This window comes from Phyllobates terribilis, unplaced genomic scaffold, assembly GCF_046119375.1.
Source record: "Phyllobates terribilis strain yellow unplaced genomic scaffold, ASM4611937v1 Scaffold_9__5_contigs__length_417890890, whole genome shotgun sequence".
NCBI classification, from domain to species: domain Eukaryota; kingdom Metazoa; phylum Chordata; class Amphibia; order Anura; family Dendrobatidae; genus Phyllobates; species Phyllobates terribilis.
In genome coordinates, this window is record NW_027362769.1 from 188,689,918 (window position 1) to 188,709,144 (window position 19,227).

Consider the following 19,227-nt stretch of genomic DNA (forward strand, 5'->3'; position numbering starts at 1 on the left):
TCCAGAGCTGCAATCACTATTCTGCTGTTACATCATGTCTTATCCTCGAATCACCCCAAGAGCTGCACTCACTATTCTGCTGTTACATTGTGTCTTATCCTCCAGTCACCTCGAGACCTGCGATCACTATTCTGCTGTTATACCAGGTCTTATCCTCCAGTCACCTCCAGAGCTGCAGTCACTATTCTGCTGTTACATCGTGTCTTATCCTCCAGAGCTGCAGTCACTATTCTGCTGTTACATGGTGTCTTATCCTCCAGTCACCTCCAGAGCTGCGGTCACTATTCTGCTGTTACATCGTGTCTTATCCCCTAGTCACCTCCAGAGCTGCAGTCACTATTCTGCTGTTACATCATGTCTTATCCTCCAGTCACCTCCAGAGCTGCAGTCACTATTCTGCTGTTACAATGTGTCTTAGCCTCCAGTCACCTCCAGAGCTGCAGTCACTATTCTGTTGTTACATGGTGTCTTATCCTCCAGTCACCTCCAGAGCTGCAGTCACTATTCTGCTGTTACATGGTGTCTTATCCTCCAGTCACCTCCAGAGCTGCAGTCACTATTCTGCTGTTACATCAGGTCTTATCCTCCAGAGCTGCACTCACTATTCTGCTGTTACATCAGGTCTTATCCTCTAATCACCTCCAGAGCTGCAGTCACTATTCTGCTGTTACATTGTGTCTTAACCTCCAGTCACCTCCAGAGCTGCACTCACTATTCTGCTGTTACATTATGTCTTATCCTCCACTCACTTCCAGAGCTGCAGTCACTATTCTGCTGTTACATCTCTTATCCTCCAGTTACCTCCAGAGCTGCAGTCACTATTCTGCTGTTACATCAGGTCTTATCCTCCATTCACCTCCAGAGCTGCGGTCACTATTCTGCTGTTACATCGTTTCTTATCCTCCATTCACCTCCAGAGCTGCATTCATTATTCTGCTGTTACATCATGTCTTATCCTCCAGTCCACTATTCTGCTTACATCGTGTCTTATCCTCCAGTCAACTCCAGAGCTGCGGTCGCTATTCTGCTGTTACATCGTGTCTTATGCTCCAGTCACTTCCAGAGCTGCAGTCACTCTTCTGCTGTTACATCGTGTCTTATGCTCCAGTCACCTTCAGAGCTGCAGTCACTATTCTGCTGTTACATCGTGTCTTATGCTCCAGTCACCTTCAGAGCTGCAGTCACTATTCTGCTGTTACATCGTGTCCTATCCTCCAGTCGCCTCCAGAGCTGCAGTCACATCAGGTCTTATCCTCCAGTCAGATCCAGAGCTGTGGTCAATATTCTGCTGTTACATTATGTCTTATCCTCCAGAGCTGCACTCACTATTCCGTTGTTACATCATGTCTAATCCTCCAGAGCTGTAGTCACTATTCTGCTGTTACATTGTGTCTTATCCTCCAGTCACCTCCAGAGCTGCAGTCACTATTCTGCTGTTACATCGTGTCTTATCCTCCAGTCACCTGCAGAGCTGTAGTCACTATTCTGCTGTTACATCCGGTCTTATCCTACATTCACCTCCAGAGCTGCGGTCACTATTCTGCTGTTACATGGTGTCTTATCCTCCATTCACCTCCAGAGCTGAATTCATTATTCTGCTGTTACATAATGTCTTATCTTCCAGTCACCTCGAGACCTGCGATCAGTATTCTGCTGTTATACCAGGTCTTATCCTCCAGTCATCTCCAGAGCTGCAGTCACTATTCTGCTGTTACATGTGTCTTATCCTCCAGTCACCTCCAGAGCTGCAGTCACTATTCTGCTGTTACATCGTGTCTTATCCTCCAGTCAACTTCAGAGCTGCAGTCACTATTCTGCTGTTACATCGTGTCTTATGCTCCAGTCACATTCAGAGCAGCGGTCACTATTCTGTTGTTACATCATGTCTTATCCTCCAGAGCTGCAGTTACTATTCTGCTGTTACATTGTGTCTTATCCTCCATTCACCTCCAGAGCTGCACTCACTATTCTGCTGTTACATCATGTCTTATCCTCCAGAGCTGCACTCACTATTCTGCTGTTACATCGTCTCTTATCCTCCGGATCTGTTTGTGATGGAGGACACCAGAATAGCACCTCTGCTGTATGGATGTGAACAGGGAGGTGTCTGTCCTCCATAATCAGAGAACTGAACTCCAGTCCTGGGAATGTCTGCGTGATTAACCCCTGCACGTCCGGACTTCCTTCCTCATTTGTCAGCGGGCACTCTCTGCTGTTTAGTCTCTGACAGAAGCATCAGAAGAATCTCTGGCAGCAGGGAAGGAGGAAGAGAGGCCAACCTGGGCGCCGCTCTCCTTACCATCTATGGTGCTCTGCGATCATCCTGGGTCCTCCGGCCATAAATCTCCCCAGTGACTGCTTGCTGCAGGTACACAGCCCTGTTACAACACATCCCAGCGTCAAGGAACCTGCAGCTCTTCACAGCCAAAGGGACGAATGTGCTGCAGAACCCCGAGAGCCCAGGCTGCAACCATCTGCACCAGGAAGAAAATGCGGGTTCTCAGTGTGCACAGTCCTTTACCCATAAATCTATTTGCAATGCCTTGTAACCCCCTAACATCATGAAAAAGGCCATGAACCTCAACTATCCTGTGTACACCCCCTGAACCCCCATTAATCATGAACAGTTCCGCACCCCCATAGCCCTGCATATATCATCCGGCACCCCCATATACCTGCATACACCTTCCTGCACCTCCATACTCCCGTGTACATCGTCTTGCGCCCCCATAGCCTTGTGTACACCATCCTTCACCACCCATAGTCCTATATACATCATCCTGCACCCCCATATACCTAAATACACAATCCTGGGCCCACATAGTCCTGTGTAATCTGTCCTGTGCCACATAGTCCTGTTTACACCATCACGCACCCCCATAGTCCTGTTTAATCTGCCCTGTGCCCCATAGTCCTGCATACACCATCTGCACCCCCATAGTCCTGCATACACCATCCTGCACCCCCATAGTCCTGCATACACCATTCTGCACCCCCATAAACCTGTGTACACCATCCTGCACTCCCCATACTCCTGTGTACACTGTCCCGTGCCCCATAGTCCTTCATACATCATCCTCCACCCACCATCCTGCACCCCTATAGTCCCCCATACACTATCCTTAACCCCCAAAGTCCTGCATACACTATCCTGCACCCCCATAGTCCTGTATACACCATCCTGCAGTCCCGTAGTCCCGTATACACCATCCTGCAGCTTCATAGACCTGTGTATACTGCCCCTTTCCCCATTGTCTTGTATACACCATCCTGCACCTCTATAGTCCTGCATACACCATCCTGCACCCACATAGTCCTGTGAACACTGTCCTGTGCCCCCATAGCCCTGCATACAACATCCTGAACCCCCATATACCTCCATAAGTCATCCTGTACCCCCATAGTCCTGTATACACCATCCTGCACCCCCATAGTCCTGTATACCCTGTCCCCCATTCTCTTGTGTACCCCATCCTGCAGCCCCAGTCCTGTGTACACCATCCTGCACCCCCCATACTCCTGTGTACACTGTCATGTGCCCCATAGTCCTTTATATACCATCCTGCACCCCAATAGTCCTGTGTACACCATCCTGCATCCCCCATACTCCTGTGTACACGGTCATGTGCCCCATAGTCCTTTACACACCATCCTGCACCCCCCATAATACTCCTGTGTACACTGTCATGTGCCCCATAGTCCTTTATATACCATTCTGCACCCCCATAGTTCTGTGTACACCATCCTGCACCCCCCATACTCCTGTGTACACTGTCCTGTACCCCATAGTCCTTTATATACCATCCTGCACCCCCATAGTACTGTGTACACCATCCTGCACTCCCCATACTCCTGTGTACACTGTCCTGTGCCCCATAGTCCTTTATATACCATCCTGCACCCCCATAGTCCTGTGTACACCATCCTGCATCCCCCATACTCCTGTGTACACTGTCATGTGCCCCATAGTCCTTTACACACCATACTGCACCCCCATAGTCCTGTGTACCCTGTCCTGTGCCCCATTGTCTTGTGTACACCATCCTGCACCCCCATAGTCCTGTGTACCCTGTCCTGTGCCCCATTGTCCTTTGTACACCATCTTGCACCCCCATAGTCCTGTGTACCCTGTCCTGTGCCCCATTGTCCTTTGTACACCATCCTGCACCCCCATAGTCCTGAGTACCCTGTCCTGTGCCCCATTGTCCTTTGTACACCATCCTGCACCCCCATAGTCCTGAGTACACTGTACTGTGCCCCCATAGTCCTGTATACACCACCCTGCACCCCCATAGTCCTGTGTACACCATGCTGCACCCCCATAGTCCTGCGTACATCGTCATGCAAGCTCATAACCCTGAGTGTACTGTCTTACGCCCCTATAATCCTGTGTGCACCGTCTTACGTCCCCATAGTCCTGTGTACACCATCCTGCACCCCCATAGTCCTGTGTACACTGTTCTGTACCCCCATAGTCCTGTATACACCATCCTGCACCCCTATAGTCCTGTATACACCATCCTGCACCCCCATAGTCCTGAGTACACTGTACTGTGCCCCCATAGTCCTGTATACACCACCCTGCACCCCCATAATCCTGTGTACCTTGTCCTGTGTACACCATCCTGCACCCCCATAGTACTGCGTACATCGTCATGCAAGCTCATAACCCTGAGTGTACTGTCTTACGCCCCTATAATCCTGTGTGCGCCGTCTTACGTCCCCATAGTCCTGTATGCACCATCTTGTGCCTCCATATCAGGGCGCACCCTGCACACAGCCCCCCAGCTCCTCGCAGATCAGATCTCAGTGTGAAAGGATTAAAGGATAAACTCAGCATTAAACCCACAACAAGGTCAGCGCTGCGGCGCCTGCACCTCCACTGGTCACGATTTACCCCCTGACCACGGCGCTGTATGAAATGGCGACTTCTCCAAACAAAACATCATTGTGTGCAAAACTGCACGACAGTGGATGAAAGTTCAGACATTCTCTGAAATACCTGATATATTGATTTCTCATCATGGTAAGATCTCTGTTTGTTGTCAGTGAATGGGAAGATTCTTCAGGGGCTCAAAATCCATCCTGAACAGCTGAGGGTTTGTTACAGTATCAGAGCAGAAATCTCTCCTGACAGTTTGCTACAATGTATCAGTCTGAACTGTGCAGGATGTTCATCTCCCAGAAGATGGTCTACACTGGATACAACAAACCCTCAGCGGTCTTAGGACAGGACAAGTTTTTGTCCATTTCAATGTAGTCATTCACTGACAACAAGCAGAGGATCTTGAAAATTGTACGAAAAGCACAAAGTCTTAGTATAAAGGGGCAGCTGGAGGCGAGGAGTCACACAAGAGGTTAAGAAAAGCCAAAAACGCAGAATAAACTGGAAGCAGAATGTAATAAATCCACGGCTGGACTGTGCAGGATGTGTCTCCCCTATAGACCTTGCACCGCATGTCACACCTGGCAGGTAAAGTATGGGGGACATCAGAGGATTATCCAGAGCTGTGGAGGAGAACACTGAACATCCGCAGCCCTGGCAGAGAAGATAAAACTACAACTCCTACCGTGCACTCTGTACAACGCTGGTAGTAATGCCCCAGGATCCGGGCGCAGACACAGCCTCGCCATCCCGCAAAGACACCCGCTCGGGATTAAACTTCATTGTAAGGAAACCTCCCTCTGACTAATGGGATTATCAAAAGGGCAGCAGATCCCGGCCCTCACCCCCAGGTCTGTGCTACAATTTATAGAATTTGGGGGGTCCGGGTGATCTCTGCACCCTGGGGGATGAACATCGCCCCCTGCAGACAGAGCACTGAGGAGCCCCCGACAATGTGCAGTTCACCTGCAACCCAACATGGGGCCACCAAAGACCTCCTCAGTGGGAGTATTACCCCCAACATTTACCCAGCGCGCTGTACATTTGCCCTGTGCCCCAACATCTCCCCGTTCTTCCAATCCCTTCCTGCTCCTGCTCGTATTCTGTTACAGTGTATCAGCGCAGGTGATATCAGGCCGCCGACATAGGCGAATGTGTAGATCGATACATTGTAACAAGTTGTGTGATCAGGTTCAGGTTCGATCTGGTTTGGATGTATGAACACACAGAGAACATTGGAAAGCTGCCAATATTCGAAATCTTATAAGGCGATCGCACTCCGTCCAGTGAATGACACCTAAGCAATGTGGCGCGGGAGAACTCCATTCCCTCTGGGGTCTTCTCATAGAGATTACAGGGGGAGATTTGCCGCCTTGCAACTTTGCAGCCTTTTTGGACCTTTGCTGGGTTATCCCATTATATGAAGAGAAGCGGTGCCAGGCAGACGCTTATCCCAATTATTTCCGATGTTGCAGTGAGCAGCTGCTGACAATCCTGTGCCCGCCAGTCGGGGGGCTGCCCGGGGAGCGCTGCACATGAATCCCAGACAAGATCCAGATCCCGGTGGGTTCTGCTTACAGTAGATAGGTGACAGTAATGCGTCTCTGTGCTGCCAGGTTTATGTTCTGCGATGATTTGTGCAGAGCTGCAGACATTTTCCACGTCCTTTACTTCTGGATCTCGGGGATTAATCAGGAATTCCTGCTCTATCCATTAAATCACCTCCTCCGATCACATATATATATACATATATATATATGGTCTTCTCTCCCCTCCGGGCGATATATGTGGGCGGGATTCACAGCAGAGCAAAAAAAGGTGATGAAGGGGCGCAGGCGACTAATGTGCACCCCTAAACCCTGCCCCCATCACAGGGCCGGGCACCAGGAGAAAGGCGCACAATAAAGTAGCTGCCTGGCTATATAGGTTTCTGACTCCGCTCGCTGTGGTGTCACAGACACATCGAACAACCAGAAGCTTAAACTCTGTACTCACCTAACACTTCTCACATCTGAGGGTTTGTTACAATTGCATCCAAACTAAACAATCCTCTGTAAGGTAACAAGCCTGGCCCCCGGACTGATACATTGTAACTACCAGGACAGGAGACATACAGTGGGTACGGAAAGTATTCAGACCCCTTTACATTTTTCACTCTTTGTTTCATTGCAGCCATTTGGTAAATTCTAAAAATTCTAAAAAAAATTCTTTTTTTCCCCTCATTAACCCCTTAAGCCCCGCGGGTGGTTTGCACGTTAATGACCGGGCCAATTTTTACAATTCTGACCACTGTCACTTTATGAGGTAATTACTCTGGAACGCTTCAACGGATCCCCCTGATTCTGAGACTGTTTTTTCGTGACATATTGTACTTCATGATAGTGGAAAAATTTCTTCGATATCACTTGCGTTTATTTGTGAAAAAAACGGAAATTTGGCGAAAATTTTGAAAATTTTGCAATTTTCAAAATTTGAATTTTTAAGCCCTGAAATCAGAGCGATATGTCACACAAAAGAGTTAATAAATAACATTTCCCACATGTCTACTTTACATCAGCACAATTTTGGAACCAAAATTTTTTTTTGTTAGGAAGCTATAAGGGTTAAAAGTTGACCAGCGATTTCTCATTTTTCCAACAAAATTTACAAAACCATTTTTTTAGGGACCACATCACATTTGAAGTCACTTTGAGGGGTCTTTATGACAGAAAATACCCAAAAGTGACACCATTCTAAAAACTGCACCCCTCAAGGTGCTCAAAACCACATTCAAGAACTTTATTAACCCTTCAGGTGCTTCACAGGAATTTTTTGAACGTGGAAGAAAAAAATGAACATTTAACTTTTTTCACAAAAATGTTACTTTAGACCCAATTTTTTTTTATTTTCACAGGGGTAACAAGAAAAAATGGACCCCAAAATTTGTTGTGCAATTTCCCCTGGGCACGCAGATACCCAATATTTGGAGAAAAAACACTGTTTGGGCGCACGACAGGGCTCGGAAGGGAAGGAGCGCCATTTGACTTTTTGATTGTAAAATTTGCTTGAATAATTAGCGGACGCCATGTTGTGTTTGGAGAGCCCCTGTGTGCCCAAACTTTGGAGCTCCCCCACAAGTGACCCCATTTTGGAAAATAGACCCCCAAAGGCACCTTTATAGATGCATAGTGAGCACTTGGAACCCCCAGGTGCTTCACAAATTGATTCGTAAAAATGAAAAAGTGAAAAAAAAAACACTTTTTCATTTTTACGAATCAATTTGTGAAGCACCTAGGGGTTCCAAGTGCTCACTATGCATCTAGATAGGTGCCTTGGGGGGTCTAGTTTCAAAAATGGGGTCACTTGTGGGGGAGCTCCAATGTTTGGGCACACAGGGACTCTCTAAATGCAACATGGTATCCGCTAACAAATTGAATGGAAAATCGGCTCAAATTGTTAGCGGACACCACATTGCGTTTGGAGAGCCCCTCTGTGCCCAAACTTTGGAGCTCCCCCACAAGTGACCCCATTTTGGAAACTAGACCCCCCAAGGCACCTATCTAGATGCATAGTGAGCACTTGGAACCCCTAGGTGCTTCACAAATTGATTCGTAAAAATGAAAAAGTGTTTTTTTTTTCACTTTTTCATTTTTACGAATCAATTTGTGAAGCACCTGGGGGTTCCAAGTGCTCACTATTCATTTAGAAAGGAGCCTTGGGGGGTCTAGTTTCCAAAATGGGGTCACTTGTGGGGGAGCTCCAAAGTTTGGGCACAGAGGGGCTCTCCAAACGCAACGTGGTGTCCGCTAACAATTTGAGCCGATTTTCCATTCAATTTGTTAGCGGATATCATGTTGCATTTGGAGAGTCCCTGTGTGCCCAAACATTGGAGCTCCCCCACAAGTGACCCCATTTTGGAAACTAGACCCCCCAAGGCACCTATCTAGATGCATAGTGAGCACTTGGAACCCGAAGTGCTTCACAAATTGATTCATAAAAATTAAAAAATGTTTTTTTTTTCACTTTTTCATTTTTACGAATCAATTTGTGAAGCACCTGGGGGTTCCAAGTGCTCACTATGCATCTAGATAGGTGCCTTGGGGGGTCTAGTTTCCAAAATGGGGTCACTTGTGGGGGAGCTCCAATGTTTGGGCACACAAGGGCTCTCCAAACGCAACATGGCGTCCGCTAACAATTTGAGCCGATTTTCCATTCAATTTGTTAGCGGACACCATGTCGCGTTTGGAGAGCCCGTGATGTGCCTAAACAGTGGAGCTCCCCCACAAGTGTCCCCATTTTGGAAACTATACCCCTCAAGGATTTTATTAAGGTGTATAGTGAACATTTTGAACCCAGAGGTACGGCACAGAATTTGTTTACATTAGGTCATCATATTGAATAAGTTGTCATTATTCTTGAGCGCAAGTGCTCGCTACTTGAGTTTGCATCGGGTACTCAGGTATGCACCATGTACAGCGTGTGCTCGAGTGACATGCTCGAGTCCCCGCCCGCATGTTTCACGGTTATTAGACACCCAAAAAAAAACATGCGGGGATCGCTCGTGCATGGCAGGCAATCCCCGTAAAGTTTTTTGGCCGCGAAGCATATGGGGCAGAGACTCGAGCATGTCACTCAAATACCCACGATACTCAATGCATACCAGAGCACCCGATGCAAACTCAAGTAGCGAGCACTTGCTCTCAACACTAGTCGCCATATCGTCATCTTTTTTTCTTACTTTTGAAAAAAATCCCAACCCCAGCCCTAACCCTAGCACAACCCTAGCCCCAGCACAACCCTAGCCCCAGCACAACCCTAGCCCCAGCACAACCCTAGCCCCAGCACAGGCCTAGCCCCAGCACAGGCCTAGCCCCAGCACAACCCTAGCCCCAGCACAGGCCTAGCCCCAGCACAGGCCTAGCCCCAGCACAGGCCTAGCCCCAAACCCAGCCCTAACCCTAGCCCAATCCTAACCCAAGAGTTTATTTTTGACGCTGTTCCTTGTGCGGTATAAGTGATTAGACGACTTTATTCTTCGGGTCGGTGTGATTACAGCAATGCCAGAATCATATGGGGATTTTATGACTGACAGCTGTCACACACTAAAAGACACATATTTTGTAAAATCTAGTTTTTGCATCGCCATATTTTGAGAGCTATAATTTTTCCAGATTTTGGCAGACAGTCATGTGATGGCTCGTTTCTTGCGGGATGACTTGACGTGGTTATTGGTGCCAGTTTCAGGCACGTGACATTTTTTGATCGCTTTCTATTCCGATTTTTGGGAGGCAGAATAAACAAAAACCAACAATTCAGGAATTGTTTTTTTTTTAATTCTGTTCCGCGTGTGGTAAAATTGATGAGGTAGCTTTATTCTTCGGGTCAGTACGTTTACAGCGGTACCACATTTGTATCATTTTTCTATGTTTTGGCGCTTATATACAATAAAAGCTATTTTATAGAACAAAATATTTTTTAGCATCGCTTTATTCTGAGAGCTATAACTTTTTTATTTTTCGGCTGATGGAGATGTATGGCGGCTTGTTTTTTGCGGGACGAGATGATGTTTTCAGCGGTATCATTTTTATTTATATGCGTCTTTTTGATCGCGTGTTATTCCACTTTTTGTTTGGCGGTATGGTGATAAAGCATTGTTTTTTGCTTCGGTTTTTTTTTTTTACCATGTTCACTGAAGGGGTTAACTAGTGGGACAGTTTTATAGGTCAGGTTGTTCCGGACGCGGCGATACCAAATATGTGTACTTTTATTGTTTTTTGTTTGTTTTTTTATAATAATATTTATTGATGGGTACATTATATTTTTATTTTTGGTGGATTATTTTTTTTTTCCACTTTCACACAGTTTATACACTTTATTACTTTGTCCCACTCTGGGACTTTCACTTTTTTTTCTCTGATCGCCTGCATGGCACAGGAATGGAGCACCATCCCTATGCCATGAAGGCTGTCAGAAGTGCACAGTGTGAAGATTGCTTGGAGATGCACTGCGCATGTCCAAACAATCTTCCTGCTGTCTGGTGACCCGGATGTTGTCATGACGACATCGGGTCGTCATGGCAACACCCGGGAATCCTTTGCAGACTGCGCTGGAAGCCGGAAGAGTCGGTGATTGTCGGCGATCACCTCCCCTTGCCCCCGCAATGTCGCGATCGACTTCGATCGCAGCATCGCGGGGGTTAATGTGCTGGGAGCGGTGCAGGACCGCTCCCTGCACATAGTACCGGGTGTCAGCTGTGACAATCAGCTGACACCCGGCGGCGATCGCGCCCGCACAGCCTGTGTGCGCGTGCGAACGCCATGACGGACTAATACGGGTCTGGCTCTTAAGTCCCAGGGCACAGACGCGTATTAGTACGGCAAATGTTGTTAAGGGGTTAAAGTCCACTCTGCACCCCATCTTGACCAAAAAAAACAGAAATGTAGAAATTTTTGCAAATTTATTAAAAAAGAAAAGCTGAAATATCACATGGTCATAAGTATTCAGACCCTTTGCTCAGACACTCATATTTAAGTCACATGCTGTCCATTTCCTTGTGATCCTCCGTGAGATGGTTCTACTCTTTCATTGGAGTCCAGCTGTGTTTCATTAAACTGATAGGACTTGATTTGGAAAGGCGCACACCTGTCTATATAAGACCTCACAGCTCACAGTGCATGTCAGACCAAATGAGAATCAGGAGCTCAAAGGAACTGCCCAAGGAGCTCAGAGACAGAATTGTGGCAAGGCACAGATCTGGCCAAGGTTACAAAAGAATTTCTGCATTACTCAAGGTTCCTAAGAGCACAGTGGCCTCCATAATCCTTAAATAGAAGAAGTTTGGGACCACCAGAAGTCTTCCTAGACCTGGCCTTCCAGCCAAACTGAGCAATCATGGGAGAAGAACCTTGGTGAGAAGAACCCCAAGATCCCTGAGGCTGAGCTCCAGAGATGCAATAGGGAGATGGGAGAAAGTTCCACAAAGTCAACTATCACTGCAACCCTCCACAAGACAGGCCTTTATGGCAGAGTGGCCAGACGGAAGCCTCTCCTCAGTGCAAGACATATGAAAGCCCGCATAGAGTTTGCTCAAAAACACATGAAGGACTCCCAGACTATGAGAAATAAGATTCTCTGGTCTGATGAGACGAAGATAGAACTTTTTAGTGATAATTCTAAGCGGTATATGTGGAGAAAACCAGGCACTGCTCATCACCTGCCCAATACAATCCCAACAGTGAAACATGGTGGTGGCAGCATCATGCTATGGGGGTGTTTTTCAGCTGCAGGGACAGGACGACTGGTTGCAATTGAAGGAAACATGAATGCGGCCAAGTACAGAGATATCCTGGATGAAAACCTCTTCCAGAGAGCTCTGGACCTCAGACTTGGCCGAAGGTTCACCTTCCAACAAGACAATGACCCTAAGCACACAGCAAAAATAACAAAGGAGCGGCTTCAGAACAACTGTGACCATTCTTGACTGGCCCAGCCAGAGCCCTGACCTAAACCCAATTGAGCATCTCTGGAGAGACCTGAAAATGGCCGTCCACCAACGTTCACCATCCAACCTGACGGAACTGGAGAGGATCTGCCAGGAAGAATGGCCGAGGATGCCCAAATCCAGGGGTGAAAAACTTGTTGCATCATTCCCAAGAAGACTCATGGCTGTGCTAGCTCAAAAGGGGGCTTCTCCTCAATACTGCTGTGGGCACGAGCTACTCACCTGTCACAGTCACCGTGGCTTTACAAGAGGACGATCCACAGCTGTTCCGTGCCACGCAGGTGTAGACGCCCTGATCTTCAGGTAGAGCATCCTGCATCGTCAGCTTCGCAATCTGGTCTTCATATGTGGAGCGGGTAAACTTGATGGGCTGATCTGAGGAGAATCAAAGTGATCAGCGCAAAAGATCAATCATCAAAATACAACAGGAATCATCACAACCGCAAAAAAGCAACAAAAAAGAAAAGCGAAAATGTGAAATTCTGCAGATGGAAAATCTGAGTCTGTGATGCCCCCACGTGGTAAAGAGTGGAACTGCATGTGAAGAAGAGAAAGAACGTCTGAGACCAATTACTTCTGGAATAAAAGAAAATTATATTCTAATGATCCCCCACAGCCTGTGTGCACCGGATCACAGCAACACTGGTCACACAACGAAGAAGAAGCTGCCCACTCACCAAGGAAAAGATCCTGGAACCAAACACTTATTACTAGACGAAAATAAACATGAGAACATAAGTATAATATACTGCTCACAAGTAACCTCCTGTGTTATTGTCCAGAGCTGCACTCACTATTCTGCTGGTGCAGTCACTGTGTACATACATTACATTACTGATCCTGAGTTACATCCTGTATTATACCCCAGAGCTGCACTCACTATTCTGCTGGTGCAGTCACTGTGTACATACATTACATTACTGATCCTGAGTTACATCCTGTATTATACTCCAGAGCTGCACTCACTATACTGCTGGTGCAGTCACTGTGTACATACATTACATTACTGATCCTGAGTTACCTCCTGTGTTATTGTCCAGAGCTGCACTCACTATTCTGCTGGTGCAGTCACTGTGTACATACATTACATTACTGATCCTGAGTTACCTCCTGTGTTATTGTCCAGAGCTGCACTCACTATTCTGCTGATGCAGTCACTGTGTACATACATTACATTACTGATCCTGAGTTACTTCCTGTATTATACTCCAGAGCTGCACTCACTATTCTGCTGGTGCAGTCACTGTGTACATACATTACATTGCTGATCCTGAGTTACATCCTGTATTATACTCCAGAGCTGCACTCACTATTCTGCTGGTGCAGTCACTGTGTACATACATTACATTACTGATCCTGAGTTACATCCTGTATTATACTCCAGAGCTGCACTCACTATTCTGCTGGTGCAGTCACTGTGTACATACATTACATTACTGATCCTGAGTTACATCCTGTATTATACTCCAGAGCTGCACTCACTATTCTGCTGGTGCAGTCGCTGTGTACATAAATTACTGATCCTGAGTTACATCCTGTATTATACTCCAGAGCTGCATTCACTATTCTGCTGGTGCAGTCACTGTGTACATACATTACATTACTGATCCTGAGTTACATCCTGTATTATACTCCAGACCTGCACTCACTATTCTGCTGGTGCAGTCACTGTGTACATACATTACATTACTGATCCTGAGTTACATCCTGTATTATACTCCAGAGCTGTACTCACTATTCTGCTGGTGCAGTCACTGTGTACATACATTACATTACTGATCCTGAGTTACATCCTGTATTATACTCCAGAGCTGCACTCACTATTCTGCTGGTGCAGTCACTGTGTACATACATTACATTACTGATCCTGAGTTACATCCTGTATTATACTGCAGAGCTGCACTCACTATTCTGCTGGTGCAGTCCCTGTGTACATACATTACTGATCCTGTACTGATCCTGAGTTACATTCGGTATTATACTCCAGAGCTGCACTCACTATTCTGCTGGTGCAGTCACTGTGTACATACATTGCTGATCCTGAGTTACATCCTGTATTATACTGCAGAGCTGCACTCACTATTCTGCTGTTGCAGTCACTGTGTACATACATTACATTACTGATCCTGAGTTACATCCTGTATTATACTCCAGAGCTGCACTCACTATTCTGCTGGTGCAGTCACTGTGTACATACATTACATTACTGATCCGGAGTTACCTCCTGTATTATACTCCAGAGCTGCACTCACTATTCTGCTGGTGCAGTCACTGTGTACATACATTACCGTATATTCCGGCGTATAAGACGACCTGGTGTATAAGACGACCCCCCTACTTTCCTGTTAAAATATAGAGTTTAGGATATATTCACCGTATAAGACTACCCCTTTTCCAACGCATACCAAACACCGGTAAAAATTAAAAAAAAACAGATTTGAATTTAACATGGTCCTTTTTTAATTTAAATTCTTATGACATGCAGGTATATAGCAGGAAAACTGTCACTCATAAACATATTAAAATAGGGGGGACCCCACGTCATTTTTTGGGGGGGTCCCCCATTCTAATAGCTAGTAAAGGCTAGGTATTCAGCTGGGGGCTGATATTAGTAGCCTGGGAAGCTCCGTGGGTATTACCCCCTTCCCAGACTTCAAACATCTGCCCCAGCCGTCTGCTTAACCTCCGCTAGAGACTATAATGATGGTGGATCCCACGCCAATTTTCTTTTTAAAAAATCCTTTATTTTAACACTAAATGACAATTGAGGGGTTAATAAAGATGCAGTCCCTAAATTATTAATTTTGTAATTAATTTTTCCCAAAAATGTTGACGTGGGGCTTCGCCATATTTTTGTGTCCAGCCAGGTACAGCAGGCAGGAACGGGCTGCCCCCAACCACCAGCTGCCTATTTGTACCTTGCCGGACACAACAATATAGGGAAGCCCTTTTTTTTTTAATTATTTCATGAAATAATAAAAAAAAAAAATACGTGGGGCTTCGCCCTATTTTTGTGTCCAGCCAGGTACAACTAGGCAGCTGGGGGCTGGAATCTGCAGCGCAGGGAGGCCCAAGCTTTCTGGGCCCCCCCTGCTGCAAATTGCAGTCCGCAGCCACCCCGGAAAATGGCGCGTTCATAGAAGCGCCATCTTCTGGCGCTGTACCCAACTCATCCAGGGCCCTGGTGCGGTGGCTCACTGGGTAATAAAGGGGTTAGGGCCAGCTTGGCATTATCAGCTGGCCCTAAGCCCGAAATTCATGGGGTCACGCCAATATTAGACATGACCGCCATGAATTTCTAGTAAAGTAATTAAAAAAAACACAACACCCAGAATAAAGTCCTTTAATTGAAATAAACACACAATTCTTTATTGTTCTAAATTAAACCATACTTACCATCACGCCCATTCCAGCTGAAGCCAACGATCTCCTGCAATAAAAGAAAAATAATAAACCAACCTCATCCTTACCTTTCCATGGTTCCCAGGACCGGTCCAGCTCTGCTACATTCACATGACAGGCTGCACCGCAGCAGAACGCTGCCGTTCAGCTTGCCATGCGGCAGACACTGAGAAGCGCAGGCATGCTTGTGCTCCTCAGTGTCTGACTGTGACGGCATCCAGATGAGCCGAGATCATGTCCAATGAACTCGGCTCACCTCATGCACGTCACTGACAGCGTGGGAAAATTCTCCTGCTCCCCGCATGCGCAGTAGAAGTTTCCCACGCTGTCAGTGACGGACGTCCAGGAGGTGAGCTGAGTTCATTGTCGGCTCATCTGGATGCCGTCACAGTCAGACACTGAGGAGCGCAAGCATGCCTGCGCTTCTCAGTGTCTGCGGGATGACAGGCTGGATGGCAGCGTTCTGCTGCGGTCCAGCCTGTCATCTCGATGTAGCAGAGCTGGAGCGGTCCTGGGAACCATGGAAAGGTAAGGATGAGGTTGGTTTATTATTTTTCTTTTATTGCAGGAGATCGTTGGCTTCATCTGGAATGGGCGTGATGGTAAGTATGGTTTAATTTAGAACAATAAAGAATTGTGTGTTTATTTCAATTAAAGGACTTTATTCTGGGTGTTTGTGTTTTTTTTAACTTTGACTATGGGGTTAGTAATGGGGGTGTCTTATAGACGCCTCTCCATTACTAACCTGGGCTTGATGTCAGCTGGCATTATAAGCTGACATCAACCCCAACCCTATTACCCCCTGCCACCGCACCAGGGCAGCGTGGAAGAGCGAGGCTAAGTGCCAGAATTGGCGCATCCTATGGATGCGCCATTTCTGGGGCGGCTGACGGCTGGTGTTTCTAGCCTGGGAGGGGGCCAATATTCATGGCACCCTTCCTGGGCTATTAATATCAGCCCCCAGCTGTCTGCCTAGCCTTTGCTAGCTATTAAATTAGGGGGGACCCCACGTCATTTTTTTGGGGGGGTTCCCCATTTTAATAGCTAGTAAAGACTAGGTATTCAGCTGGGGGCTGATATTAGTAGCCTGGGAAGCTCTGTGGGTATTACCCCCCTCCCAGGCTTCAAACATCTGCCCCAGTCGTCTGCTTAACCTCCGCTAGAGCCTAAAATTAAGGGGAACCCCACGCCAATTTTTTTAATAATAAATCCTTTATTTTAATACTAAATGACAAGTACAGTAATCAACACTGTCACTGTACTTCATATATATGTGACTGACATGTTTCTATCTATCTAATCTATGTGTGAAGCTCTATTCTGTCTGTTATAAATTGTCGGGTACCGCTGCTGAATTGCCGGCCGGCTTTTTTAAAGAGACAGTGCATGAAAACACTATTATTTGTTTTAATAAATCCTTTACACTAAATGACAAGTACAGTAAGCAATACTGTCACTGTACTTCATATATATGTGACTGACATGTTTCTATCTATCTAATCTATGTGTGAAGCTCTATTCTTTCTATTCTAAATTGTCGGGTGCCGGCTTATGCCGCTGCTGAATTGCCGGCTTTTCATATATTGTCACAGAAGCGATGCGAACTTCCCTGCTCCGGACACAGCGCAGCGCTTCTGTGACAAGTGAAAGCTGTCGGCACAGAAGCCCTGCGCTGTGTCCGGAGCTGGGAATACGCAGCCATGTGTCAGTTTCAGCACAGAAGCGCTGACTGTCTGGACGTACCGCCGCCGTATTTTAACTCCCTCCACCTTATATTAACTCCGACATGGCAGGGATACGGCCACGGCAGCTTATTAACACCCCCAGAGTATCCCCGCATGTCAATTTCTGAAAGTTCAAAAGCATTACCGGCGTATAAGACGACCCCAGACTAGACAGAAGATTTTTCAGTCTTCAAAAGTCGTCTTATACGCCGGAATATACGGTACATTACTGATCCTGAGTTACAGTACATCCTGTATTATACTCCAGAGCTGTACTCACTATTCTGCTGGTGCAGTCACTGTGTACATACATTACATTACTGATCCAGAGTTACATCCTGTATTATACTGAAGAGCTGCACTCACTATTCTGCGGGTGCAGTCACTGTGTACATATATTGCTGATCCTGAGTTACATCCTGTATTATACTCCAGAGCTGCACTCACTATTCTGCTGGTGCAGTCGCTGTGTACATACATTACTGATCCTGTACTGATCCTGAGTTACATCCTGTATTATACTCCAGAGCTGCACTCACTATTCTGCTGGTGCAGTCACTGTGTACATACATTACATTGCTGATCCTGAGTTACATCCTGTATTATACTCCAGAGCTGCACTCACTATTCTGCTGGTGCAGTCACTGTGTACATACATTACATTACTGATCCTGAGTTACATCCTGTATTATACTCCAGAGCTGCACTCACTATTCTGCTGGTGCAGTCACTGTGTACATACATTACATTACTGATCCTGAGTTACATCCTGTATTATACTCCAGAGCTGCACTCACTAATCTGCTGGTGCAGTCACTGTGTACATACATTGCTGATCCTGAGTTACATCCTGTATTATACTCCAGAGCTGCACTCACTATTCTACTGGTGCAGTCACTGTGTACATACATTACATTACTGATCCAGAGTTACATCATGTATTATACTGCAGAGCTGCACTCACTATTCTGCTGGTGCAGTCACTGTGTACATACATTACATTACTGATCCTGAGTTACATCCTGTATTATACTCCAGAGCTGCACTCACTATTCTGCTGGTGCAGTCACTGTGTACATACATTACAATACTGATCCTGAGTTACATCCTGTATTATACTACAGAGCTGCACTCACTATTCTGCTGGTGCAGTCACTGTGTACATACATTACATTACTGATCCTGAGTTACATCCTGTATTATACTCCAGAGCTGCACTCACTATTCTGCTGGTGCAGTCACTGTGTACATACATTACATTACTGATCCTGAGTTACATCCTGTATTATACTCCAGAGCTGCACTCACTATTCTGCTGGTGCAGTCACTGTGTACATACATTACATTACTGATCCAGAGTTACCTCCTGTATTATATCCCAGAGCTGCACTCACTATTCTGCGGGTGCAGTCACTGTGTACATATATTGCTGATCCTGAGTTACCTCCTGTATTATACTCCAGAGCTGCACTCACTATTCTGCTGGTGCAGTCACTGTGTACATACATTACATTACTGATCCTGAGTTACATCCTGTATTATACTCCAGAGCTGAACTCACTATTCTGCTGGTGCAGTCACTGTGTACATACATTACATCACTGATCCTGAGTTACATCCTGTATTATACTCCAGAGCTGCACTCACTATTCTGCTGGTGCAGTCACTGTGTACATACATTACATTACTGATCCAGAGTTACCTCCTGTATTATATTCCAGAGCTGCACTCACTAT

General features: G+C 46.4%; 1 protein-coding gene across 7 annotated transcripts in view; it reads right to left on the bottom strand.

Moving 5' to 3' along the window:
* Positions 1-19,227, bottom strand: part of MYLK (myosin light chain kinase) — a 471,929-nt gene that overhangs the window by 299,212 nt on the left and 153,490 nt on the right. For 6 of the 7 annotated variants that reach the window (XM_073647529.1, XM_073647527.1, XM_073647531.1 and 3 more), the window contains one exon: positions 12,588-12,740. In XM_073647529.1, coding sequence (XP_073503630.1) covers positions 12,588-12,740 — 153 coding nt within the window. Of the gene's footprint in view, positions 1-5,570; positions 5,654-12,587; positions 12,741-19,227 lie in introns of those variants that run through there. The other variant, XM_073647532.1, reaches the window with a different exon arrangement.